Below are 27570 nucleotides of genomic sequence, written 5' to 3'. Positions count from 1 at the left end.
AAGAAGCAGATGGGACTAGTCCTTGGCAGGTGGGCTCATGGCTGTGTGTGCACCCTCAGCTGCCTTTAGTTTGCTCTAAGAACGAGGTGGGAGTGGGGGATGGCTGGGGAAGGGGGGTCTTTCACAGAGGATGGAGAAGACTCAAAATTATCCGTCTGCACACGAGCCTCTTCTACTTCTAGGGGAAATACTTTCCACACAGATATACAAAAAGTAGAGAGTCCCCTTTCTGCTAGGTATACCCAGCACATTCATTTTTTCAAGATCAAACATACAGCATTTCTTCTCCAAGGAATGGCACACAGTGCAGGCAGGGCCAAGCCCTCAGCTCCAGGTCTCGTGCCGAGGCTGTTTGCTTAACAACACCACGTGGCTGGGTCAACATGCACTACGTGGGGTTTGGCACCCGCATCCAGGCCCTGACCCAGGGAGGAGGTGCTCCAAGAGGGCTGCCTTGCCCCACCAGGCACTGAAAGACTCTCAGAGGCCGCTCCTGGGGACAAAATCCCTCCACTGTCCCCCTCAATGAGAAGCCCATTCCTTCTTCCAAATGTCCCAGGAGCCTCCCATGGTGCAGTGCAGAGTCTGTCAGGCAGCCGAGAACAGGTGGCCAAGACCAGGTGGCCCAGCTCAGCTCTCCTCGCTGCCCAGAGTCCTGGTCTTCTGGAAGATGCTCTGCATGGCAGAGATCCGGTCCTTATCCTGGATGTTGAGGACCTGGAACTACAGGCAGGGTTGCAGGGGAGAAGGGTTACAAGGACGCCTGGAGCCCACGATAAGCTTTCAGGGCCAAGAGCACAGCATGGAACAACCGGCCCTCCCTGGGCCATGCCGGGCCTTCCTGCCCCGGGTATCTGCCTGGATGGGCATCCCAGAGGCAGAGCAGGCCCAGCCTCTGCTCCTCCCTGAGCCCCTTCTCACACACGGCGTCCCTGGTGTGGGCCTACACACAGGAGGCCCCACGGGGTGCTGCTTGAAGGCTGCCTCTGGCGACCACCCCACCCTCACCCCACCCTGCCCACACAGGTCTGCTGAGAGCAGAGCATGGCCCTTGCCCCCTAATCTGTAGGCTCTGGGGTAAAAATTCTTAAGTGCTGGGCATGAGGGGAGACCCCAGGAGGCCATCAGCATCTCAACAGGCAGAGGTTTGCTAAAATAGGATAGGAGATGCCCAGCAGAGGGCAGCTACCCTGTGGCCTCACTGTGACGAGGACATGGGAGAGGGTGGCTGGGAAACCCCCAGTGTGCCCTGGAAGGAGACCGTGTTTGTTCCTGGGATGAGGGTGAGGGCCCGGCCCTGGGCGAGGAGCAGGGTGGACTCTGGGCAGGCTCAGCAGAGGCGGCAGAGCCTGGGGCACAGGGAGGGACAGTTGGTGGAGCCTCCAGGCACCCACGAGAAGTGTCCCAAGGGACACAGGGTCCCAAGGAGCATGGCTGTGGATTCTCGAGTCCAGGGAGAAAAAAACATGGTCCCTGTGGGGCCCAGGTAAGGCCACAGGCCTTCACGAGGAATGGAACTCCAGGGTGGGCAGCTGGGGCTCTGAGCATTTACCAAGTGTGAGCTGGGGGGCAATTCTGGTGGGAAACGGAAGCAGGGTCAGACCCACTGCCCTGGTTCCAGGGAGCAGCCCCAGGCCCTGAGGGGACCCCCCATGGCCCGTGTGACCCCCAGACATCACATGTCCCCACAGATGCTCTCCATCCGAGCCCTGACCTGGCCTCAGCATTACTGGGGCCGCTGACCTGGGAGAGAGTGGGCAGGGAGCTGGGCCAGGGCTCCGCCCCCACCCTCCACACCCCTGGGCCTGCCCAAGGCTCCCGCAGCCAGCACCCACCTTGTCCAGCAGGACGTCGAAGTAGGCAGTGGCCCAGTAAGTGGGGTCACTGGCCGGCAGCTGCAGGAGTGCCTTGAGCCCGGAGCCAATGCGCGGCGGGGGGCTGCGGCCCAGGTGGGTGGCGTGGATGCGCAGGGCCGCCTCGGGCTGGCTGGCGAAGCCCTCCACACGCTCGTAGATGGCGCGGAGGTCCAGGCCGCTGCCCTGCAGCAGGTTGCGCTGAGGGTGGAGGATGTGGGGCAGCTTCCGCGTGGCCAGGCAACAGAGCAGCACCACCAGCAGGCGGTACACGGCGCCCTGCAGCTCTGCCCAGTCCTCGGGCGCTGGGAAGAGCACGGAGGCCCACAGCAGCACCGTCTGCAGGACAGCGGGGTCATCCCTGGCCTCCTGTCCCACCTGGCCTACGCTGCACTCCCACCACCCTCACCCTGGCTGCCCCTCCCTGCTCCCACCCGCACCTCTCCCTACCCTGCGCCCTCCCCTCCACGTCCCAGTCGTCCCAGTCGGAGTCCTAGGCCCCTCCCACCCGCTGCCCCCAGCCTGCTGGCTCCCGAAGGCATGAACCCCCTCTCTCTCCTCCCTTGCCTGGCTCTGGCCCTGGAGCCCCACTCTAGCTCCTCCTTTCACCCCCCAGGACCTCCCTTGGGGGTCTCTGCAGCTCCCAGCATCCTCTGGGCCTTTCTCTCCTTCCCTTCGCCCCTTTGAGCTCCTACTCACCCCCTACAGCCCAACCCAACAGGCCCCATGGCATTGCCACAGTCCTAGTCTGTGTGCTCACGACCCCTGGCCTGAACCACAGACATGGGCTGCCTGTGGCAGCCCCAGAGACCCTTCCCCTCCAACCTGCCCCAGGCCCTGTCCCACAGTGGCTTTTCAAACCCTCTTCTTCCACGGCCCCCTCACCCTGCAGTTGAGTTTGGGGCTTCAGAACCACCACACATCCGGCCTCAAGGGGAGCTGGAAGCTCCAGGTCAGGGGGAGGCCTGAGAGGGCGTGGCCAGAGATCATGTGGGGACTCCCAACACCAGAAGGGGCGCCTCTGCCTCAACACTGAGCCAGGTGGAGGGGCCAGCCCCATCTGTGGAGCGGCGCCCGGCCAGCCACGCACTCCAGGGAGCGGCCAGCCGAGCAGACACCCCAAGACAGCACAGCACCTGCTTCCTCGGGGTTGGGGTGGGTTGGAGTCCCTGGCCCCTGCCCGTCCCTTGTTCTTCTCAGCATTTGACATTACAAAGCCCCAGGACAGAGTTCTGCAGAATGTCGCTGTGGCCCAGGAAGCAGAGAGAGGGGTGTGCCTGGGCTCTGCTGGGAACCCCCAGAGGGAGGTGTCCCAGCCGGGTGACATTCCCAGACACTGGGAGGAGGCTCGCTGGGCGGGAACACTGGGCTCTGTGAGGCCCCACCCTGAGGTTCTACTCAACAGTGTCCCAGGGCCAGGAGGGCTGCCAAGGTCACGGCCCAGGGATGGCGAAGGCCAGCCTGTGGCACCACGGGTCCTGAGGCCACGTTCCCATGACCCCCATGAGCCACGGCCTCACCTCAGAACCTGGACGGGCCCTCAGAATCCCCCCAACTCCGACTCAGGGCTCACACCAGCTGCCCGCCAGTCAGGGCTGGCAGGAGGGACTCCCCTAGGTGCACCTACCCCCGGGCCCTGCTGACAGACAATCCCGAGTCCCGCCCTGGGTACCTTCAGGTGGCCAAAGGTCAGGCCGTCAGTCCGGCCACCGTCTCGCCAGCTCTCGTGGTTGACCCGGTCGAGGATGGAGAGGCTGTCCAGGCGATGGCCCTGCAGGGAGCCCAGCTCCCCCAGCAGCCTGGTGAGCAGGTAGTCAGTGGAGGTCCTGGGGCCCAGAGAGATGCACGGGGTCAGCCCCCGCCGCTGTTGGCCCCCAGCATGAGGAGCTCCTGAGCCCCGGAGGTTCAGGCCCTGGCCGGGGTCATGCTGTGCTGCGTCTGCTGGTGGGACCCAGCCTGGACCCCAGGTTTCTCCGGAGCTGCGGTCATCGGCTGTGCAGTGTGCACGCCTGCTTTTCGTGGAGACTCCCTGGCCCTGAATACAGAGGGAGGTTGGAGCCTCCAGGCCAGCCCGGCCCTTTGTGTAGACAGGAAGGTGCCTCTCAGACCTGCCCAGGTTGGAGCCACCCAGCCCGGGGGTGTGACAGCTCCACCCACGGCCCCTTCAGGAAGCCCAGGGCGGCAGCCTCCAGTGGTGGCCACACGATGGGCTCAGAATCTCTGCTCCACTCCCCAGCCCCGCCCATGCCCGTAGCTCAGAGCAGCTCACACCAGACGACTTGCTATGCGCATGCTGGATGGGCTGAGGTGGTGGAGCTTTGGCACCGCACCCTCATGGGCCCACCCTTCACGGAGCCACAACAGAGGACAGCCGTGCGCCCAGTGTCTCCCCCAAGTCTAAGGGACGTGGAGCACCAAAAATGTCATTTTCCCATTTAATTGCAAAAATGACTGCCCAGCCAGCTCTTCCCCTTCCTTGGCAGGCGGACAGGTAGTTATTCCACAAGCCTGGACACCACCCCGCCTTGTGCGATGGGTCAGCGGGAATGCAGGGCAGGTGACGGGCGCTCCGCCGAGCCTTTCCTTTTTGGGGAAAACCACAGGAGGGGCATGACCAGCTTTGTAAAGCCCCCCACTGACGAGCGTGGATTCAACCATCCTTCCAGCAAGTGAGGGGGTATGAGCCACCCCGAGGGGCTGTTGCAGCGGTGTCAGATCTGGATGGGGTGCGGTCCCTGGCCATTGGCTAGGGGTCTCCAGGGGAGCTCAGCCTCTGCCCAGTGCCCCTTTCCTTCCTCTCACAGACAGCAATGTGGACGCACCCCCATTGTGTGGGGACCCTCTCAGCTTCTCTGGGAACCCTCCTGCCCGGACAGGTTGCCTGACCTCTCAGCTATTTTCCTGCCCCAAGCAAAAGCTGGGTAGTGGATGGTCCCATCTAAGGCAGCCGTCCACAATTCCAGGTCTCTCATCACCCAGCGTCAGATGCCACCAGGCCCCTTTCCACTTGGGAGAGGACACATCTCCACCCTCGCTACAGCCAGAGACCCCAGTAATCTCAGTGGAACACACGTGCCCATGGGGGCAGAGGCAGATGGAGGACCCTGCAGATGCTTCTGGCTGGGGCCGGGGGAGCATGGGAGCAGTGGCCCCTTCCTGCCCACTCCCCAGGAACCTTGTGACCGGGAGGGTGCGCCTACCTCCAGAGCTGGGTGCTGGCCGGCACCAGGTCCACCCCTTGGCTGAGGATCCTTCTCAAGCTGCCCTCAGGGAACCCAGGCATCTGCTGGGCCCCCTCCAGGGCAGGCACCCCAAGCTTCCTTCTCACCACGGGCACCACATGGAAGTTGATTGTTCTCCAGCCACTGGACACCAGCAAGGACAGGTGGAGCTGCTCCTCCCTCAGGCTGGCCACGTTCAGCGAACCTGCAAAGACCCAAGTCACGCCCTCCTCCTCGACCTGCCTCACCCGCCCAGGACACTCCACAGCCCTCCTCCTGCTGCCAACTTGGCTCCTGCCCCTCATCACCTCTCCCCTGCAGCCCTCTCTGCTGGCCCCCACCTGCAGGCTGCAGCATCCCAACCCTGGACACCTGCGTGCATCCCTGGACCTCAGCCAAGTGAGGAGCTGGCCACCATGCCTGCCCACTGGTGACCGTCCTCGGCACAACTGTCAGCTCAGCGATCTGCAGCATCAGTGATGACAGCAGCGTCCGACGTGAGGTTTTCCTTTGCCAGGCACTGCCCTCACCCCGTACCCCAGGACCACGCCTGCTGTGCCTTCCCAGGCCTTCCTAAGCCTGCTCCCTCTGCCCCAGCCCTGGGACCAAAGTCCCAGCCCTCAGCTAGCCCCCTGCCTTCCGACGACGGCCCTGGCGTCTCTGCTGCCTTCTCTGTGGAGAGGGAGGCAGCAGTCCAGGCTGGGGCCACAGGGCTCCCACTCCAGAACTGGAGAGGGTGGAGCGAGGCTAGGCCTTTCCTCCCCAGAACTCGCCTCCTCCTCCCCATGCCCCCTACCCCTGCCCCTGGAAGCTTCCCTGAGAGCCCCCTGCCACTCAAATCAACTGCATGCACAGGAACCCCATGTTGGACCCAGCTAGGGGACCAGTCTACATGATGAGGGCAGCTGGGGCAGGAGGGACAGGCCCAGGCTGGGGCTCAGTTCCCATGGAGAGAAGAGGTGGCGGTGGCCGCCAGTCGTGGGGAGCCAGCTTGGCCACCCCTGTTTCTGGGCTGCCCAGGCTCACAGTGAGAGCTCAGCCGCTCTTCCTGACCAGGTCTGGGTCCTACGCTTCCCAGAGAGACCCTGCCCGAGAGCCCCATGGCCTCTGTCACCCCACAGGAGGCACATTCTGGCCAAGAAGTTTCCCACTCCCTTCCCTACTCAGACCCAGCCCAGTGCCCACTTCCCTAACATGGAGCCCAGAGCCCCCGGAGGGCCCGTTCCAGGGTGTAATGGGGCTGGGGCTGTGGGCGTTCTGGTGAATCCAGGGGCCCTCTGACCTCTGCCTCAGTCACCCAACCCCCCAAAACAAAGTAATACCTGAGAATGAAGAGGGTGAGGTGTCACTCGGGGTGACTGCAGACACCCACACGGCCCCCGCCCAACACTGGCCCAGGCGCCAGGGGAGGGGCCACCCCTCCCCTCCCCAGCACTGTCCAGACGGGGGGCCCAGGTCACAGGGAGCTGGGCCCAGGCGGAATGCTGGCGTGTCCCCAAGGGAATCTTGGCCTGTGCCTTGGGAAATGTCCCCATCATGAGTGAGCATGGGGCCTGCCTTCCTACCATCCCACTGCCCCAGGGCCCTCCCGGAGGAAGCCTGGTGCCGGCTGTGTGGGACCTCAGCACCCACAGTCTCCCGTGGGGCAGTTCTGGGGACACCTCTGGGACCCACCTCAGGGCAACCCTGGCTCTGCTGCCTGGGCAGCCCATCCCACAGGGGCCTCAGTTCCCATCAATGAAAGAGAAGGAGGGCCCCCCCACTGCAGCGTTTGAGGTGCCTGCCATTCAGAGCCGCCTCTAGTGGCCACACACTGCATCTGCCGTGGGCCACACATGCTCGCTGCCCGTGACCTGGCAGCTTGGAAGGCAGCCACAACTGCACCAGCCCAGCCACAGGCCACAGCCCTGGGCTGGTCTCACCAGTTCCCAGGGTGGGGGCAGCCTGACCCCTGTCACCCAGGCTGCGACTTCCCTTTTAAGGTAAGTGTCAGGAAACAATGCCTGGAATTTCCCCGCAGGCCCAGCCCAGCGCAGCTTCAGGGGCCGTGGGCGCGGCCTGCAGTATCGGGTCGGCTTTCTCAGAGCGCACTCTGGGGGTGTGAGGAGCCTGGCAGCTTAGACTTAATCCTAACGACTCAGGGCCTGGCACAGCCTCCTGCTCACGCCAACGGGTGGGCCTGTCTCACAGGTGGGGACAGGGCCAGGTGAGGTCGGCAAGAAGATAGAAATACCCACCCCACAGCCTGCATGATTAGAGGCTCAGAAGATGCCGGGGCAGGAAGTCCGAGGGGCTGGGGGCAGGGTGAGGGCTGGCTGGGAGCACAGAAGCTGACCCCCCAGAGGTCAGGTCGGTCACTCATCCCAGGGCACCAGACAGGTCTGGGGAGGGCTTCTGTTAGAATCCACCCTCCTGGCCTTCCAGCATGCAGACTGGAGGTCTGGCTGTGTGCGGCGGCGGCGGCACACCCTTCCCCGGAACTCAGAGAAGGTGCCCCGGCCTCCAGGCAGGCCCCAGCGCTGGGCAGCCCCAAGCAGGTCCCGGCCTCTCGCGAAGGTGAGCTGACCCCACCCGCTGACCTCACGAAGGACATGAGGGTCAGATGAATACCAGGGAGGTGACTCGAGGCAACAAAGCCCTGTGAGGACTGTGGTGACTCATATGTGGCAAATTCTGTTCCAGTCCCCAGTTCCCTTCCAGGACAACCTGATCCCCCGAGGATGGCTGCACTACTCAGGGTCCCCATCATCCTGGCCCCTGCATAGGCCAAGTCCTGTTCTCCCAGCCACCCTCACCGTCCAGGCAGCTCCTGCTGAAGGAGCCCTGGGCTCAGACTCGCCCTGGATCATATCAACAGGGCCCCAAAGGTTGGGCCAGGCGCAGTGGCTCACACCTGTAATCCCAGCAGTTTGAGAGGCCCAGGTGGGCGGATCACCTGAGGTCAGAAGTTCAAGACCAGCCTGGCCAACATAGTGAAACCCCGTCTCTACTAAAAATACAAAAATTAGCTGGGCGTGGTGGCCCACGCCTGTAATCCCAGCTACTCGGGAGGCTGAGGCAGGAGAATCGCTTGAAGCCGGGAGGCGGAGGTTACAGTGAGCCAAGATCGCACCACGGCACTCCAGCCTGGGCGACAGAGTAAGACTTGATCTCAAAAACAAACAAACAAACAAACAAAAAGATCCCAGAGGAGAGACTGAGGCCAGCCCCTGGTCCATGCGGAAGCCCAGCCTCAGAGCCCACTTGGGGTTCAGGACACCAATAGGCAACTCAGCCACAAGCTGATAAGACATGCGCACACACATGCACACGCATTCACACCCCTGCACTCATGTGCACACAGGCAGGCACACACACACCCCTCCCACCTAGTGCAACATGACCAGACACTGGAATTGGGTGTGGGACGGCCTCGAGGATCCTTGAGGTCACAGGCTGTGACTGGCAGCAGAGCCACCGGCCTGGAGCCGTGTGAAGGACCCTCCTGCAAATCCACCAGCAAAGCAGCTGCCCCGGACTCCAGCCACTGGACGAACGGCAGCCATGGAAACCGCCGTGCAAACACACACGACACGGAACACATCGTCTGTCGTTAGAGGCGTTTGGAGCTGGAAGACCTAAGTGAGGTCCCCCGACTTCTGTGCCCCAAGACGCTGTTCACACTTGCACAGTGTCACACACGTGCACACACGCCTGTGCATGCAGTCACACACAGGACAGTTGCCACCCTGTGTGCACGTACATGGCAATCACACACATGTGCACTCATACACTTGCACACAGAAACCCACACAGTGGGCAGGTACAGCCCTGCGAGCACCCGCACAGCCGCCCGTCGGTACACACAGATACACTGCAGTGGGCTGTGCCTGTACCTGGCCTGATGAGACTGTGGTGCTTGCAGTGTACGATGGCTGCCACCAGCAAGTCTTTGAGGACACACAGGACCTTGCCGGGCACAATGTGTCCACGGCACTTGGCATCACCCTCCGAGGAGGCAGTGAAGATATCGTCGGTGGTCCACCGCTCCAGGCCAGCCCCTTCCCTGGGCACACCCAGTCGGCATAATTCAGGGCCATCCTCCGGCTGGGTGGCCTCTGGTTCCTCAATCAGTAGAGCCTCGGCATCCACCCACAGGGGCACCTCCATGTCCAGTGGGTCCTCAGAGGAGCGCAAGGCGAACTGGAAGGCCTCCAGGCCGCGGGAGTAGTCCACGATGAAGCGGGGGTCCAGGGCATGCACGCGCTCCAGCACCGTGAGCAGCACGTTCTCTGCGCGCTGGAAGTCCTGGGCACGCTGTGCCTCCCGCGACCGGATGGCCTGCAGGTAGTGGTGCCACAGGGGCACCTGCACAGCCATGGCTGAGGTGGGGACAGCAGGGGCAGGCATCCCTTCAACGGTGGCAGGTGAGGGCCAATGGCCCCTGAGGAGGGCTCCGAAGGCCGGCTGTGCAGATGGGCTGGGAGGAGGCACCTGCCCAGGTAAGCAGCAGGTCTGCAGGTGGGGCCTCAGCTCCCGCAGAGCAGAATTCCGGAGTGACGGCACAGTGCGGCAGGTTAAATAGCTGAACTATTTAAGGCCTTTGAAGTGAGGGTGAGTCAGTCCCCAGCAATCGGGAATGTCACAGGGGCCGTGCAGGGCAGGCGGAGGCTGGGCTTGGTTACCCTCCTCCCTCCCATCAGAAGAGCTCTCGCATCTTAGGCCCAGGCCCCTGTCCCAGCCCGGCTTGGGGTCCCTGGAGAAATCCTGCCATGGACTGCGCCATCCCTGGGAGGGGAGGCCTGTGTGTATTCCTGATGGGCCTCCTTCCACCCTCCTGCCCACAGCCCAGGGGCCAGGTCTCTGGATCAGGCCCCCCTGCCCCAGCCTCCCTGCCAGGTTGGAGGGAACACAAGGCGCCCCATGGCTCAGTGAGAAAGGGGAGGCAGGGTGGTGGCTGCCCAGACCCCGCTGTGGGGGAGCCCCGGACTCCCTGGAACGCGGGGAACCTGGAGGCTGCGTCTCTGCAATGTTCCCCTCAGACACCTGTGCCCGACTTAAAGGAAGACGCCTCAAACGTGCACAGGCCACAGCCCTGGCGTGGCTCCTGCCTCTGCCCCAGCTGTGCGTCCAGCCATCTGGGCCCCGGACCCCTGGGCTACCAGTCCCCACCCCACCCCACCCTGTCCAGCCTCCAGCCTGAAAGGAGCTGGCACCCACCTAGCCTGGGAACTGGAGCTCGTCTGGTTCTGGAGAGAAGCAGTCTCCGTGGCTCCACCTCACTCAGGTGGAGAACTTCGCCCCACCATCCCCCTCCAGCACCTGCGCCAGGCACCCTGCCCGCCCCGCCCCCTCCCTGCGCAGGGCCGTGCAAGTCCCAACCAGCAGGGAGCCGCCCCACCGACCCTTGGCCCTGCCAGCTGGCCGGGTGTGCTGGGTACTCAGCCGCAGGGGTGTCTGCGACCCGTGGCCCTGCCCGCTGGCCGGGTGCGCTGGGTGCCCGCTGGCCGGGTGTGCTGGGTGCCCGCTGGCCAGGTGCGCTGGGTGCTCAGCCGCAGGGGTGTCTGCAAACAGCGAACATGGAGATGGCCCCACTCGGCGTCGTGGAGATGCCGCCCCTGTGGCCACCGCACATGGGCCTCTCACCCTCCTGGGCAGCTGCACCTGAGTCAGAGCTGTGGGCAGAACCAGGACCCCAGGGGGGTGGGGCAGGGGCAACAGCCACTCACTTCCTGGTGCTTGAAAGCCCCTGTGAGGGGCTGCAGCCCAGTGAGTGGGTCTCTGCTTCCACGCCTCCCAGGACAGGGAGCTCACCCCCTCACAGGGTAGCCCACGGTCAAGCAAGAGACAGATATCCCTCCTCCACACTGGCCCACTCCTGTTCGCTGGAGTTGGCTAGAGCATGTGTCCCCCTCCCCAGGGCAGCTGTTCAGGTTCAAGGGCCCATTTGTCCTAGGCCCTCACCCACGGCCTGCCTAGGTCCCCACACACAGCCATGTGCCATAGTCCTCCATCTCCACAGGACCTGGCCTGCAGGGATGTGAACGATGACACCTTCAGTGTCCCAGCTCTTCCTTCCCAGGAACCTCCCAGGGTTCTGAATTCACCCAGGAGACCCCCGACCCCACCCCAATCTACTCAAAGTGCCCAGGGGCTCTGAGCCATGGGAAAGGCTGGCTCCTCAGCCCCCAAGCTGCTCCCTCCAGTGGCCACAGAGCAGGGCCCTTCTCCCTCGGGGACAGCCCCCAGGCTTTGCATCCTCCTTTGCCCCTGAAGCCCCCTCTCCACTGCTGTCAACACCAAGGGCCCAAGACCAGGCCCCCCTCCCCTCCCCTCCCCTCTCCTCAGCAGGGGATTCCACCCGGCCGTCCCCCTTGTCAGTCCCGGCTGACACCCTGTCCTGTCCTTCACTGGCTCTGGCCTCCTGGCTCCCACCAGTTCCTGAGCTGAACCCAGATGGTTGCCCCAAGGGACCCCGCTCTCTCCACCTGTGCCCCAGCTGAGGTCAGAGCCTCCGATGGGCCAGGCCCCATCCTTGCCCCTTGGCCCCTCTGGCGGGTGGCGAATGACATGGTGAGTTTCCTGTGGCTGGAATGGTGTCACACTCCTCGGTGTACCCTGGAGCCGGGCACGATGCCTGGCACACAGGAGCATGTGGACCACACCAGGGAACTGTGGGCAAGCAATGGTGCCTGGTAAGCTGTACCCGTGCGAGAGAGAGGAGAGCCGCTGCTGATGGAGGGGATGTGGGCGCTCGCCCTGGACGGCTGGGCAGCTTTGACCACAAAGGGCCAAGTGCTCCAGAGGCCTGCAGGCAACCACTAGCCACAGTGCACCCAGGACTCCAACTCTGACCCCAGGAGGGCAGCACGGTGAGGGTGGGGAGGGTCAGAGAGACCAGACGTGCCATGGGGCCTCGGCAACTCAAGAAGGGGTTCCTTGGCACCCGTGGCAACCGCAAATGCTCAGATGGGTGTTGATTGAGTCTCCCAGCAGAGCTCAGGACCACAGCGTGGATCCTGTATTTCAGGAAGTCCCAGATGTGCTGGGAGAGGTTGGGTGGGGAGGACACATTCCGGCCTGAACAGAGTCCCGGGGCTGAAGCTAGGGAAGCACCAGGGGCACACCCTGAGCTGTGGAGGCTCCACGCAGCTGCAGCCCACAGTGGGCGTGTTTCCGGGGCTGTGACAGGCCACAGCAGAGGTAAATGACAGAAGCGAATTCTCACAGCTCTGGAGGCAGACGTCCAAGAGCACGGTGTTGCATGGCCGAGCTCCCTCCAGAGGCTCCAGGGAAGCGTGGCTCCCGCCTCTCCCAGCTCCGGTGCAGCCGCGTTCCTTGACCACGTCTCTCCATCTCTGCTGCCTCCGTCCTCACGTCGTCCTCTCCTATGAGCAGCTGTGCAATCTCTTTCTGCTTCTCTTACAAGGACACTGGGGAGAGCATTTAGGGCCACTGGGCTGTCCCAGATAATCTCCTCATCCCACAGGTCTCAATGCACCCACAGTTCAGTCTGTTACCACGTAAGGCCACACTCTCCCCTGTGCACAGGTTCTGGGGACTAGGAGGTGGCCGTTCCTCAGCCAGCCACAGTCAGCCTATTCCTGTGGCTCCTACACGCAGGGGAGCAGGGGCTGGGGGAGGAAGGAGGTGATGGGCAGTTAAGCCCCAGGTGGACAGAGAGGGCTGGGGTGTGCTCAGCTGGGGAGCAGTCAGCTGTGTGGTGGGGTGGGTGGGGTGAGGTGGGGAGATGCACCTGTGGGTCATGGGCCGGGGGCTACTTTGGACCACCCTGAGGAGCTGAGCTACCTGGGGCTGAGGGTGGGCTAATCCCTCACCTGGAAAAGCCAGTGGGGAGCAGATGTTAGAGCAGACTCATTTTTCTGAGGCAGGAAGGAAGCTGGAGGCAGGCTCAGCCCAGGACAGGGGGTGGGCAGGGGCCCCGGGAAGAGGGAAGCTCGACGGCACGGGGTGGGTGGAGAGCCGTGGAGAGAGGGGAAGGGGGTGTTCTCTCAGGCCTGGGGGGCATGGAGACCACCCACCTGGGCACACGGGGCCACCAGCTCCGTCTGCCCAGGGCTCCAGCCCCCAGCTCCCCTGGAACGCGCACCCAGGTAGGGGATCCTCTAGGTATCTCCAGGTGCTGGCCACAGTGGGTTTTGTTTTGCTTGCTGTTTGGAGTTTTAGTTTTTTACGTTTTGGTAAATAAACATAACTTTTACCATCTTAACCACCTATAAGTGTGCAGCTCAGCACCGTTAAGAACGTTCACGTTGGCCGGGCGTGGTGGCTCACGCCTGTAATCCCAGCACTTTGGGAGGCCGAGACGGGCGGATCACAAGGTCAGGAGATCGAGACCATCCTGGCTAACACGGTGAAACCCCGTCTCTACTAAAAGTACAAAAAACTAGGCGAGGTGGCGGGCGCCTGTAGTCCCAGCTACTCAGGAGGCTGAGGCAGGAGAATGGTGTAAACCCGGGAGGCGGAGCTTGCAGTGAGCTGAGATCCCACCACTGCACTCCAGCCTGGGCGACAGAGCGAGACTCCGTCTCCAAAAAAAAAAAAAAAAAAGAACGTTCACGTTGTGGTGTGGCCATTGTCACCGTCAGTCTCCAGAGCTCGTCTCATCTTCCAAGCTGAGACCCTGTCCCCATCCCACACTGACTCCTGCCCCTCCCCCATCCCCTGGCTCTCACCATTCTACCTTCCGTTTCTAGGGCTTGCAGCACTCCTGGGGCCTCAGGTAAGCGTTGGCCTTAGCACTCACTTATTTCACTTGGCATTATGTCCTTGGGGGCTTCCAGATTGTGGCATGTGTGAGAATTTCCTTCCTTTTAAAGGCGGAGTAATATTCCACGGTGGGGATGGACCCCATTTTGTGTATCCAGTCATGTGTGAACAGACACCTGGGCTCCTTCCACCATCAGCTGCAGTGCAGATGCTGCTGTGAACACAGGGGTACAAACATCTCTTTGAGTCTCTGCTTTCAGTTCCTTGGGGTATATGCCCAGAAGTGGGTTCCTGGATCACATGGGAACTCTGTTTAATTTTCTGAGGATCTGTCACACCGTTCCCACTGCAGTGCACAAGATCCCTGGCTTCTCCACGTCCTCCCTAGCACTCATCCTCCACTTTCTCGGTAAGAGCTATCTCAGGGGCTGTGAAGTGCTGACATGCTGTGGTTTTGATTTGCGTTTCTCGGATGAGGTGACTCTGAGTGTCTTTCACGTGCCTATTGACCGTGCGTGTATCTTCTTTGGAGAAATGTCTGTTCAGGTCTTTTGCTCATTTTTAATTGTTTTCTTGTTGTTGGGTTGTAGGAATTTTTTTTTTTTTTTTTTGGACAGTCTCCCTGTCACTCAGGCTGGAGTGCAGTGGTGCCATTCGGCTCACTGTAACTTCCGCCTCCCGGGTTCAAGCAATTCTCGTGCCTCAGCCTCCTGCGTAGCTGGGATGACAGGCATGTACCACCACGCCCAGCCAATTTTTTTGTACTTTTTTAGTAGAGACGGGGTTTCGCCATGTTGGCCAGGCTGGTCTCGAACTCCTGACCTCAGGTGACCCACCTGCCTCAGCCTCCCAAAGTGCTGGGATTACAGGTGTGAGCCACCGCGCCCGGCCAGAATTCGTCATACATTCTGAATACTAATCCTTCATCAGATGTAAGATCGGTAAATATTTTCTCCCATTCTGTGGGTTTTCACTTTCTTCATAGCGTCCTTTGATGCACAAGTTTTAAATTCTGATGCAGTTCAATTTATCTATTTTTTTGTCTTTGATTGTCTGTGCATTTGATGTCACATCCAAGAAATCACTGCCAAATCCTGTGTCATGAAGCTTTTCCCTACGTTTTCTTCTAAGCTCTTTATGGCTTGGGCTCTTACTTTTGGATCTGTGGGCAGGGTGGTAGCCCCAAGCCTCCTCTGGTCCCCAGGCAAGAGCCCCCTCCCCAGGCACTTTTCTTCACTGTGCGGTGGCGTTCAGCCTCTGCCATGCTGACAGAAAGCAACAGAGGGCAGGGTCCCCAGCCAGCCCTGCAGCCTCTCCCAGGACCCAGGTCCCCCAGGGCCTGCCCATGGCAGCATCCACCGGCAACCCCTCAAGTGGGTAAACACAGGCTGGGTGAAGAGCAAGGTCTTCTTTCCCACCCCACAGAACCTCTCAGGACCTGCCTGCCCCCACAACCATCTGGATCCCCCCCTAAAACCCAGTACATGTATCCAGCTGGCCTCCCCTCTCAGGAGAGTGGACGAGACCTTGACAATCACACCGAATGCTTTGTTCTCCTGCATCAGACCACCTGCCTCACCAGCCACCATCCCTGCCCTCAGCTGGCCTCCTGTCCACGCCCGACAGGTGGGGATGAGATGGTGCCACTCCGCTGCTGTGTGCAGGACGGGGTGGCACTCCCATGCCCTCTGAAGAAAGTTCATGTGCAGGGCAGCTCGGCCGAGCGGGTGGGCGGTGGCCAGAATGTGGCGCCCTGTGTCCCAGCCTCACAGCCTCCAGGGCTGCCCGACCTGCCGTAATCATACTGGAATCTTTCCTACCTTCCGTCACTGTCTCAGCTCGTTCCGTGACTCTGCACCCCCCAGGGCCAGAGCTGAGTCCACACCTGGCAGAGCAGACTGTCTGAGAGGACAGCCAGTGACTGCTTGAGAGGAGTGGCTCCATGGCTCCCTGGGGCCGACCTGGGTCACAGCCTCTTTGGGTTCTGTCCGAGGCACATCCCCCACTGGTGCTAGACAGCAAAAGATACCTGTGGCCGGCTGTGGGTTCCCGGCAGCCAGTGTGTGTGTGCCTGCTTGCCATCTGTTCCTGTGTCCCCACGTGGGCCCAGCACAGCCAGGATCGGGGACTGTCCCCAAGGAGATAAGGCTGTAACCCCAGCGAGGTTTCCTGTTTCAAGGGAACAATGACAAAACCCGGCGATGATGTATCTACAGACAGGTGTTCCCCTGAGCCCAGGAGGGTTCTTCCTCAGCCTCCGAAAGCCAGGCAGGTCGGGGAGGACAAGGAGGACCGCATCCAGAATGGCCATGGGTACCGAGTACTTTCCCCAGTCCTGGGGAGGGAGGCATGAGGTCCAGAGAACAAGAGCCCAGCCCCCATCAGGCTGTGGGTCAGGACTGGGCAGGGCCCCCCGAGCCCCACCCTCCCTGAGAACCCACCCCACAGAGCGCCTGCACCCGGGGAGGACCCTCTATCCCATCCTCCACTGTCCCAGGACGTTCCCTGGGGGCCCAGCCAGCCTCCGGCCAAGGCCTGCCATGTGGGTTCTTCTAGTCCAGCCATGGCCCTGGTCTGGGAGCCCCATGATGGACGCCCAGCAGTGAGGCCTTGGGAGGCGTGCATGGGGCTGGGCCAGCCCTCGTGTCCTGGAAAGGTGTCCTGGGGGGAATCGGGACCATGGCCAGCAGGCGTGGGCTTTCCTGCACAGCCACAGAGGGGCAGGGTTAAGGGGGAGAAGCAGCGTCAAGGGGGACATTGGGCGGCAAAGAAACAAGGATGTGTCCGGTGGAGCAGCCAGGACCCCAAGGCTAAGAGGAGGTGGGCGGTGAGGAGGGCCTGCCTTGGGTCGGGGCCCCACCAAGAGGAGGGACCACCCTTCATGGCTCACCAGGACTCTCCCAGGAAATCCCTCTTCCCTGGGCAAACCCTCCAGTGCCTGAGGAAGAGGCGCGGGAGGTCATCTGGGAAAATCATGGACTTGGAGCTGCCGTGGGCAGGGGGAGGTTGAACTGCAGGCGGCCATGCCCACCCCAGATGGCACAGAGGCCCCAGGCGATGCCCACCTGGACCCAGAAAATCCCATCCTCACCTTAGGTCTTGTCCGGGGCAACTCCACAGCCAGAAGGAACTTTCTAAAACGCAGGTGGGGCCGGGTGCAGTGGTTCACGCCTGTAATCCAGCACCTTGAGAGGCTAAGAGGGGAGGATTGCTTGAGGTCAGGAGTTCAAGACCAGCCTGGTCAACATGGTGAAACCCCGTCTCTACTAAAATACAAAAATTAGCCGGGTGTGGTGGCGCGTGCCAGTAATCTCAGCTACTCAGGAGGCTAAGGCAGGAGAATCACTTGAACCTGGGGGGCGGAGGTTGCAGTGAGTCGAAATCGTGCCACTGCACTCCAGTCTGGGTGACAGAGCAAGACTCCATCTCAAAAATAAATAAATAAATAAATAAATATAAAATTAACCACAGGTGGGAGCCCCTGCCACCAGCCCTCCTGAGAGCTGTCACCTGTAGAGGCCACACGGGGTGCCTCCACCTGGCTGGGCCCAGTGCACATCACCTTTGGCCTGGATGTACGGCTTCAGGTCAGGGCATCCCTCCAACACCCCCATTCAGGCCACCGGCCTGCCCCTGAACATGGGCATCTGTGTCAGGACTGACACAGGACTTGCTTCTGGCGTGTGAGGTCTTATCTCCACCTATCCAAGAGGCCCTCATGGGAAATCACACCAGCCTCCCAGCCTCCTCGCCACTCCCCACTGTCCACAAGTCCACTCAGATGCCCCTTCCCCACTCCACCCACCCTGCCCCCAGCAGGAACTCTCACCAGAGGCCAGGGCCACACCCTCTAAGCCCCGACCCACCTCAGGGGAGTTCAGCAGAGCCCCAGCAGGAAATGCTGCCCCTCCCACCTCAGGCTGAAGCATCGAGGGCAGGGCTTTCCATGGCCACAGGGCCTCCCAGGACTCTGAGGGTGGGCGACAAGCAGTCTTGAGTGCCTGGAGGATCTGGAGGCTGCTCAGGGAGGGGCCCAGCCCATGGAGTGCATGTCCTGGGTCTGGACCTGGAGCTAGAGGTCATGCTTGGGCCAGAAGCATGAGGCTCAGATGGACTGACCAGGCCCCTGGCCCCCCAGGGACTGTCCAGTGAAGCCCAGCCCGGATGCCCATGGGGCTGTGTTTGGTCAGAGAGCCTGTCCTGTCCCTGCAGGGCCACCCTGGAGGTTGTCCTCAGGAGTGGGGGTGAACAGAGCACAGGCGTTTCTCTGGGAGGGCTCCTTTAGAGTACAAGTGCCTCTGCTTCTTGAATTTCGCCTCTGAGGAGGTAGCCTGGGCCCTCCGCCCTCTCTCGGCAGAGGTGGGCCCTGCAGCAGGAGTGGCTGCCCTCGCGTGAAAGGCTGCCCTGTTCAGGGTCCGCTGTCCACTTCTGTGGCTGTCCCTTCCCCAGAGGGACCCCTGCCAGCATTAGCTCAAGGAGGTCCCAGCTCAGAATGAGGAGCCCCAGAGGGAGTGGAATGGGGCAGAAACGCTGGCATGGCTGCCCGCCAGGCACCTGACTTCATCTGAGACCCCGGGAGGCCCAGGCTCAGAGCCACAGAGCTCTGTGTCTGCAGGGACAGCCGGCCTGGAGGTGGCAGACATGGCCCTGCTTCCCCTCATTGCCTCACCTATGGGAAGCTGCCCTGCCCTGGCATCCCGACAGCTCCTGGCAGCCTCCGGGGTGAGAAGTTGTGGGTAAGCTCTGCAGACCCTCTACCACGCATGCTGACCGGGGTCTGCTCTCCTCCGGACAGGGCGGCTGGCGGTCCTTTCCGGTTCCAGAGGGTGGGAAACGGTGCAGCTTCCTGGGACAAGGGTGGGTCCACGGGCAGATGACTCTGAAGGGCTCTAGTGGGAGTCAGACCACAGGTGCAAGGCCAGGAAGATGAGCTCCTTTGCCCCTCAGGCAGGCAATGTCCCTCCCCAGGCCTCAGTCCACCACCTGTGACAACCACTACATTCTTTGACAAATGTTTTTAAAAAGCCATAGTTCTTGAGTCCAGATCAAGGGACACCAGTGATCCACGTGCTGCCTCTGCCTGCTGTGTGTCCAGCAAGCACACGGCTCCCCCTGGAGCGAATGCGGGGGGGGGGTGTCTGGGGGAAAAGGCCAGCCCCTCCCAGGTGCCGTTGCTCAGGTAGACAGTTTCACCCAGGGCGTCTCCAGGTCGCCAGGGAAATCTGCTTCCAGCCAACAGCGTTCCTTTCTCCCCATAGCAACAGGGTCCTGCACTCCCGTTTCCAGGGAAACCCAGCTCTCAGCGTCCCGATTGCCACAGCAACACCTACGGGCTCAGCTGGCCATACTCTCTCACCCACAGGGCGAGGGCAGCTGGGTGCCCAGGCTTGGGTCGCAGGACTGCAGAGCCAGGTGCCACACAGGTGTGGGGCCCGTGCACCAAGGAAGACCCTGGCCAGCTGGAGGAGACTTGCCGGGGAGCAGAGCCCGGCCTCTGGGGTCCTGCGTTCTGGGCTGCAATGAGCTCTGCCTCCAGCGAGCCCGGCAATGGGGATGCCTCCCAAAAGCCCCTACTGGGGCTGGACGTCGTGATCCAGGTCAGTGGGGCGGTCGCTTCCCTTCTCCCTCCTGAGAACAGGTTGGACATGGCACAGAGAGGGGGTGGCCAGGTGGGACCTTCCTGGTTCCGAGGGCACTTTCCACTTGCTCACGTGTTCGCCTTGAGCGTGCAGGCAGTCACGGATGCAAGCAGGCACACCTGTACACACACACCGGCAGCCTTCAGCCCGGAGAGAAAGCCTGGGGAGAGAGAGCTCTGGGCCGCTGCTGGCTATGGACGTTCAGGTGGCCAGCGTCCCTGGCAGCCACAGGCTTGCAGGCTGCACACCGGTGTGGGGACAGGCAGACAGCCCTCGGCACTGACATTCCGGGACCTCTTTCACTGCCCTCCCGTGGCAACGTGTGGGGGCCCGCGGGGCCTCCCTGGGGCAGTGTTCCCATCGCTGTACATTCGTGGGAGGCTGTGGCTTAGCCCTAGTGTCTATTCTGTGGCTTCCAGATGTTCTGGTTCTGTCTTCATAGCACCTGGTGTGTGCAAACAGTGGCTGGGCATTGTCCCGTGTCCCTCTCCCCTCGCCTCCCTACTTCCCAGAGCCCACCTAGAGCCCAGCCTGCGGTCCCACCTCAGACATCCCTCCTCCCTGAACTGCCATCACCTGCTGCTGGCCCCTGCAGCCAGGCCCCACCTCCAACGGACCCCTCGGGATCCCAGGGAACCCCTGACGAACCGGCTTACTCGCGGTTGCTTGTTAACCCAGCTCTTAGCATCTCAAAACTACGCCACGGCAGGCTGACACGGCCCTATCCAAACAGTACAGGTCACCTGAAAGGAGAGATGGCCACAGCCGGTGCAGGTGACTGAGTGACAGGGTAGACCCAGGGTTTGCTCACACACAGGGCCGCACGAGGACTCAGGGCAGGATATTTGAATCAGGTGATGCAATGAGACAAAGAGATGCCATGGGGTGACCTCTCACCTCCACTTCCTCCACCTCGGGTGACCTCTGACCTCTACCTCCTCTACCTGGGGGTGACCTCTGACCTCTGCCTCCTCCACCTGGGGGTGACCTCTGACCTCTGCCTCCTCCACCTGGGGGTGACCTCTACCTCCTCCACCTGGGGTGACCTCTGACCTCCACCTCCTCCACCTGGGGGTGACCTCTACCTCCTCCACCTGGGGTGACCTCTGACCTCCACCTCCTCCACCTGGGGGTGACCTCTACCTCCTCCACCTGGGGGTGACCTCTCACCTCCACCTCCTCCACCTGGGGTGACCTCTGACCTCCACCTCCTCCACCTGGGGGTGACCTCTCACCTCCACCTCCTCCACCTGGAGTGACCTCTGACCTCCACCTCCTCCACCTGGGGGTGACCTCTACCTCCTCCACCTGGGGGTGACCTCTCACCTCCACCTCCTCCACCTGGAGTGACCTCTGACCTCCACCTCCTCCACCTGGGGGTGACCTCTGCCTCCTCCACCTGGAGTTCAGCCAGCTCTGCCTGGGTGTCGGCTCCATGAGTTCTGAGAGCAGGGCTGGTGAATGCAGGCTGGAGAGCTAGCATACTACATTTACAGGACACTCGCCGCCCTGTGAGGACTCTCATCCCCTCGGATGTCAGGAAAGCCGAGCCTAAGTGTTGGAGGGAGCTGCTGTGGTTAGCGGCTGGTCTGAGGCCGGTGCTGACACCAGGCAGGGGCATGAGCGCTGTGCAAATGTGGCTGAGGGATGCTTTGCCTGACCCCAAATTCCCACTGTCCCCGGGAAACTCATCTGGAGGCTACACAGGCCCCAGTGAGGTCAGCTCTGCCCGCCCTCCCGACACCTGTTATTTTCGCTATAGTGATTGAGATCTTGATGCCATTACCCCAAAGTGAGCAGGCAGCAGGCGGGCGCCAGATGCCCAGATCAGCTGTCCAGAGGGGCGGCAGAACCGTAGGGATCCTCCACCCTCTAGCTACAGCCTGGAAGAACACGGGGCCTGGAGAAGGCTGTGACTTGAGGATGCAGGAGTCTGCCCCGTGACTAGGGGTGGTGGCTATGGACAGACGGTGAACATGCTCCCAGGCCGGGAGGAGCCCCTCTGACATCTGGCCCCAGCTGCTCTCCCCTCCTCTGGAAGCCCCCCAGCAACCTCTGCACAGCACCCCAGAATGCCCCCCACCCCAGAATGCCCCCACCCCAGAATGCCCCCCGCCCCAGAGCTGGAACTGGACTTAACGGGGCAGGCTTGGAAACTCTCAGCCTCTGTCTCTGGGGTGAGCAAGTCGGACATGTGGAGTGCAAAGCCCCCAGAAATCACACATGAATTGGGGGGTATCTGTGACTGTTTCGAGGGGTGGGGAGTGTGCCCTTCCTCGGAATCTCCTGCATCCAGACCCACAGCTGATGGAGAAGCACGGTGCACAGATTCCCGGACGAGGAGCCCGGCACAGGAAGCCCAGTTCCCTCAGAGCTGGGGGCTCCTCAGACTCCGTGTCTCTGGGCTTGAGTTTTGATTCATGCTACTTTTCTAGGAAATTGTCCATTACATCTAAATTTTCAAGTTTATTGGCAAAAGTTGTTCACAATATCTTCTCCTGTCTTTCGGATGTCTGCAGGATCTGTGGGGTAACCAGCTGACCCTCTTTGCTGGGGGGTCTTGAGACAGGGCTTTCCCAGGACTCCAGACAGCCTTGGGTCCGGAACCCACGTCCTGGGCACAGCGGGGAGGAAGTGGCTGTCCTGAAGTGGCATCTCCTTTCTCGTTTCTGATGCTAGCCACGTGCTGATCCTCCTCAGCATTCTTAGCTTGTGTTTCACTAACCTACATATCCATTCTTCCTTTGCTTTCAGTTTATCTGGGTTTGTTCTTCATCTAACTTCTGGAAATATGTGCTTGACTCATTGATTGTTCAGCCTTTTTAAAAATTTCTTTTTTCTGGCCGGGCGCAGTGGTTCACACCTGTAATCCCAGCACTTTGGGAGGCCAAGGCGGGCGGATTGCTTGAGGTGAGGAGTTTGAGACCAGCCTGGCCAACATGGTGAAACTCCATCTCTACTGAAAATAGCCGGGCGTGGAGGCGGGCACCTGTAATCCCAGACACTCAAGAGGCTGAGGCGGGAGAATCGCTTAAACCCAGGAGGTGGAGGTGGCAGTGAGCCGAGATTGTGCCACTGTACTCCAGCCTGGGAGACAGAGCGAGACTCTGTCTCAAAAAAATAAAATAAAATAAAATTTTTTTTAAATAAAAATAAATTTTTTTCTTTAAATTGTGGGAAAGTATACATAACATGAAACTGACCATTTTAACCATTTTTAGGAACAATTCTGCAGCACTAAGCACATCCGCAGTGTTGAGCAACCGTCACCACCATCCATGTTCAGAACTTTTTTTTGAGACAGAGTCTTGTGTTTATCGCCCAGGCTGGAGTGCAATGGTGCGATCTCGGCTCGCTGCAACCTCCGCCCTCCCATCTTCAAGCAATTCTCATGCCCTTAGCCTCTCCAGTAGCTTGGACTACAGGCACACACCACCATGCCCAGTTATTTTTTGCATTTTCAGTGGAGACAAGGTTTCACCATGGTAGCCAGGAGGGTCTCGAACTCCTGACCTCAAGCAATGTTCCCGCCTCGACTTCCCGAAGTGCTGGGATTACAGGTGTAAGCCACCACACGCAGCCCCAGAATTTTCATCTTCCCAAACTGAGGCTCTGTCCCCGTTCAACATTCACGCCCCATTCCCCACTCTCTCGGCCCCCGCCATCCTACTCTCTGGCTCTATGAACTTGGTGACTCTGGGAGCCTCGTCTAAGTGGATCAGATGGTATTTGTCCCTTCGTGGCTGGTTTATTTCACTGAGCATGACACCCTCGAGGTCCACCCATGTTGTAGCAGGTGCCAGCATTTCCTTCCTTTTTAAGGCTGAGTAATGTTCTGCTCATGAAGGGACCACACTGTGTTTATTCGTTCATCTCTGAATGGATGCCTGGATGGCTTCCGCCCTTTGGCCGTTGTGAAAATGCTTCCTGTGAACCTCGGGGTACAAATATGTCTTCGAGCCTCCACTTTTAATTCTTTCGGGCAGATGCCCAGAAGTGGATGGCTGGATCGCACAGAGAGTCTACATTTAATTTTGTGGGGACCCATCACGCCGTCTTCCACAGTAACCACACCGTCTTACCTTCCTGCTTCTTTTCCTCTCTCATGTACGCACTTCCCTCCAAGCAAGGTTTATCTGTCCAAACTGTTGTTACTCACACCACTTTTCACACCAAATGTGTGGGTTTCTCCTGACACCAGCCAATTCTCCAGCTCTCTGGACACCAGCTAGCCGTCCTACAGTTCAATCCAGTTCGGACCCTAACCATCCAGAGCTGGCACAGACCCACAGTTTAAGGACTCGGTCCCATAAAGCTGCCCCACCTCAGATGCCAATCACAAGTCCTAGGCCTCCCGTATTCTGTCTGACCGGCTATGAATTAGGGGTTCTTACAACTCCCTGCTCAACTTGATAATTTGCTGGAACAGCTCACCTCTGGAAGTGACATTTGATTACCAGTTAATTATAAAGGACACAACTCAGGACCAGCCAGAGGGAGAGGTGCCCAGGTCAAGGTATAGGGGGCAGGGACGGAGCCTCCAGGCCCCTGGGTACACCAACCACCCACAGCACTGCCTTGTATTCAGCAACCCAGCCTGCCCAGCCCTGTGGTTTGGGGTTTTTATGGAACCTTCATTAAGTAGGCAAAATTCATTTAATCATTGGCCGTTGGTTCATTTGGCCATTGGTTCATGATTAAATGGTTCATTCATTTAATCATTGGCTCCAGAGACAGCTCCTCTCCCCTCCCCAGATGTCGGGGTGTGGGGCCGAAAGCACCAATGCTCTAATCGTGCCCTGGTCTTTCTGGTAACCAGCCCCTACTTTGTGGCTATCCAGGGCCCTGGCCATCAGCCATGTCCTAGGCCAACAAAAGACATGCTTATCACTCAGGAGACCCCAAGGGCCAAGTCTAGAGTCCCCACCACAGGATAGGAGCAGTGGATGGTTTCCAAGTGGCCAGACCACAGTGCCCATCACCGAGCCCCACACCATCACAAGCAAGCCAGAGGCAGACGCTCAGCCCATCTCCAAATCTCCCAGGACACATCCAGGTCTTGTCAGGCATAGCCAGGGCCGCTGTGCTAATGACACGGGTCCATCCTCCCGCTCAGGAACCCCTACCAGCCCCGTGGTCCAAGGATCGCGTCCCACAATCCTCTACACAACATTCGAGGCCCTCGCAGTCTGGCTCCAGGTTCCTCCCCACCCCATTCACCCCCATCCCCACTGGCCCTCTCCCAGGCCCTGCGCGGCTCCCTGGAGACACACCCCCTCCACCTTTGCTTCCACAGCTCCCTCCACGTGGACACAGTGCCCAGGCTCACTAGCTGGTAGGTTCTGTCTTATCCCACCTCCCCCAGGAAGCCTGCGTGGGCACCAGGGACACAGGGACAAAAAGGAAAGACAGTGTCCTTGCCCTCCTCGAGTTCCTTGTTCTGAGTCATTTTGCTGTTAGTGGTTCGGACCTCAGGCAGCTCCCACTGAGCTCTTAGTCTTCTGAGCAGTGCACTGCATCGAGCCTGTCTGTGTGCCAGGCATTGTGTCTGTGTGCCAGGCATTGTGTCTGTGTGCCAGGCATTGTGTCTGTGTGCCAGGCATTGTGTTGGGGGCATAGAAGGGAATGAGAAGTTGTCTCCCCCCATCCACAGTCCCTGCCTCAATGCCTGGAGGGGTCCTTCTTGCAGGGGCAGCCTAGATTGACCATCACCTGAAGAGCAAACTGACACCCACAGAGGCATGTGCCTGCTCCTGGGTGATGCCCAGGCCCAGAGTGTGCTCCACAAACACGGAGACTTAAACTGAGCAGTTGCTGAAACACAGCATTTTGGAGGCCAGGTGTTATCCCAGGCACAGAGAAGCTCTTTTTCCTAAGGAAATGGAGCCTGGCAGGAGGCCACCCGGCCCAAGGCCCTCTCTGCGGCGGGCCAGGCTGCGGAAGGACGGCAAGCAGACGTCCGGTGGCTGGACTTGGCCGGAGGCCCTGTCCTCAGATGTGTTCTTCAAGCTGTGCCTGCTCCTGGCAAGGCCAGACTACCCCGCCCGGGGCTGCTGGGAGGGCCATGGAGGGACCGGGAGGGAAAGGCAGCAGCCACAGCACAGCTGGGCTCAGAGACAGGAGGAAAGAGGGTGCTGCCCGGCCCAGAAGCTGCGTGGTTCCCTGCCCTTTGCCCAGGCTGGGGAGCGGGCACACAGGGGAGGAGACCTGCAGCGGAGCCAAGTCCAGACGCCGCCACTGGGAAGGCTCATCAGTGACCACCCTTGTGCGCGAGTGGGGGCCCAAGGCCAGAGTCCCAGTCCTAACGCTGCTGCTGAGCAGGTGCCCTTGAGCAAGTCTCAGAGGTGCCAAGCCTCACCCTCCTCACCCATTAAGGCGGAGGCCAGAAGCCTCCAATGCAGGTCAGGACAATGGACGTGAAAACGTTTGCACGTGGAGAGCGCAGAGAACCCTGCGGGCTGATGCTGGCACGCGCCTTCACTCTCGTGGACACACATCTTTCATTTTCCACTGAGCACTGGTCCTCGATGCCGTCCAAACCCCCAGGCCCAGCCTCCCTTCTACAAGAGCAGGACCTGGCAGCCCCCTGCAGCGCTCCTCGCGGCCACACGGGGGCACTGTTGGAGCTTGGGGAAGGCACCCTCCACCCTCTGGCTGGGAGCTGCCTCCATTTCAACCCTCACTCGGGGGTCCACCCTCCACCCCCTCAATGAGGGTGCCCCAGGCTGACCGAGGTGCCTGCTGGTGGGTGGCCGGGGGTCCCAGTGGACATGCTCCCCCTCCCTGCCTCGGTCCTGCCCCCAGCTCAGGCAACTGTCCAGGCAGGATGGGACAACAGGGGTGCTGAGGTTGCTGAGGGCTGGTGGGGCCAGTGCCCCTTGGGTCTGAGCTTCAGCAGGTCCCTGACCGTCCCTGCTTCAGGTGGCTTTGACAAGGGTTTGGGGATTTCCCTCCGGGGCTTCTGACCCCTGACAGCATCTCCAAGGTCATGCCCCAGGTGCAGGGATGAGAATCAGTGCAAGAGTGTGGCCTCCAGATAAACAAGACTTGGGTTGTTCGGTGCAGGCCTAGAGTCCCTGCACCCTCCCTGCAGGTGGAAGCCTTTTGCAGGCAGCACAGGCTGGCAGGTGCATTCTGGCTCCACCGCACCCCAGTGGAGAGCTGGTGCCGTGTCCCTGGCCTCAGTTTCCCCATCTGCAGCATAGAGTATGATAAAGCGACCTCCCGGCTCCCCATTCCGGGATCTTGGCCAAGACCGCGGAATGGGGAAGGGGTGTAAGAGGAGAGGCCCTGGCAGCGGCCCTGAAACCCCTGGTCGCCAGCAAGTGCCAAAGTGCAGGTGGAGCCCTGGATCCACAGGAGGGCTCTGAATCCATCACAGGGTGGAGGTCATTTGCCTCCAGGCAAGATTCCAGCATTTCCCAGGAGCTGGTGGCCAGTTGGGGGCAGGCAGCTGAGGCCACACGTGGTCCATCCACTGCACCCTCACAGAGCCCCAGCCCCCGGCCCTGGGACCCAGGAGGGCCTGGATTGCCAATGCTCCCATTTCACAGATGGGGACATGAGGTGGGGGGTAACACACCCCGGGTCTCTGTTTATTGGTGGCATAGCAAGGAACCCAGCCCAGCTCTCTTAGAGGGGAGCCCTGCTCTGACCCTGGGGAGGCAGAGATATGGGGAGCCCACATTTCCCCCAAGGTTCGGCTGTCCCTCTCCACACAACGAAATGGGGTGGTGCAGCGGTGAGGACCCGCTGGCTCTCCCTGCTGGGCCACCCCCTTCAGGGCCAGGATCGGGTTGAGCAGGCCAGCTGCCCCTAGGGTAGCTCCACGCAGGGGCTGTGACCTCCCTGGGGTCTTTCAATGCAGGTAGAGCTGAAGAGGGTGCTGGGGGCAGGAGGAAGATACACCGGGCTCAACTGTGAGTCTGGAACCTTAAGGGAAAGTGACCTCCAGCCCTGGTGTTCCCTCCCACAGCGAGGCCTTCTAGAATAGATCCCACCACAAGGCCTTCTAGAATAGAAGCCCCCAACCCAACCTGGGCCACAGCCTGGGCCCACCCCTCAGAGGCCCCGGGCAGGAAACGAGCAGGCCCAGAAGGACCCACAGGCCGCGGAGGGAATGCTGGGCCGGACCCGCTGGCGCAGGTG

General features: G+C 60.8%; 2 protein-coding genes across 3 annotated transcripts in view; one reads left to right on the top strand and one right to left on the bottom strand.

Annotated features, from left to right (window-relative positions):
• Window positions 1–223: 223 nt before the first annotated feature.
• On the bottom strand, window positions 224–10362 carry MAB21L4 (mab-21 like 4). Of its 2 annotated transcripts, none has more exons than XM_050752027.1 (5): window positions 8950–10362; window positions 5054–5279; window positions 3526–3679; window positions 1836–2192; window positions 224–723 (listed from the first exon to the last, which is right to left on the bottom strand). In XM_050752027.1, the coding sequence occupies exons 1-5, from the start codon at window positions 9461–9463 to the stop codon at window positions 631–633; spliced, it is 1344 nt and encodes a 447-aa protein (XP_050607984.1). In that variant the 5' UTR covers window positions 9464–10362; the 3' UTR covers window positions 224–630. The 2 variants fall into 2 exon arrangements, with proteins under 2 accessions (XP_050607984.1, XP_050607985.1); XM_050752028.1 differs by lacking the exon at window positions 8950–10362 and adding an exon at window positions 5395–5758 and having other exon boundaries at window positions 5054–5284.
• Window positions 10363–19149: 8787 nt separating this feature from the next.
• The window catches only part of CROCC2 (ciliary rootlet coiled-coil, rootletin family member 2), an 80878-nt gene continuing 72457 nt past the window's right edge, over window positions 19150–27570 (top strand). Inside the window, exon 1 of the mRNA XM_050752021.1 lies at window positions 19150–19380. Coding sequence (XP_050607978.1) covers window positions 19303–19380 — 78 coding nt within the window. The 5' untranslated portion in view covers window positions 19150–19302. The remainder of the gene's footprint in view (window positions 19381–27570) is intronic.

The sequence above is a fragment of the Macaca thibetana genome, chromosome 12 (genome assembly GCF_024542745.1).
Source record: "Macaca thibetana thibetana isolate TM-01 chromosome 12, ASM2454274v1, whole genome shotgun sequence".
NCBI lineage: Eukaryota > Metazoa > Chordata > Mammalia > Primates > Cercopithecidae > Macaca > Macaca thibetana.
This window is presented reverse-complemented; position numbering and strand designations above follow the sequence as displayed.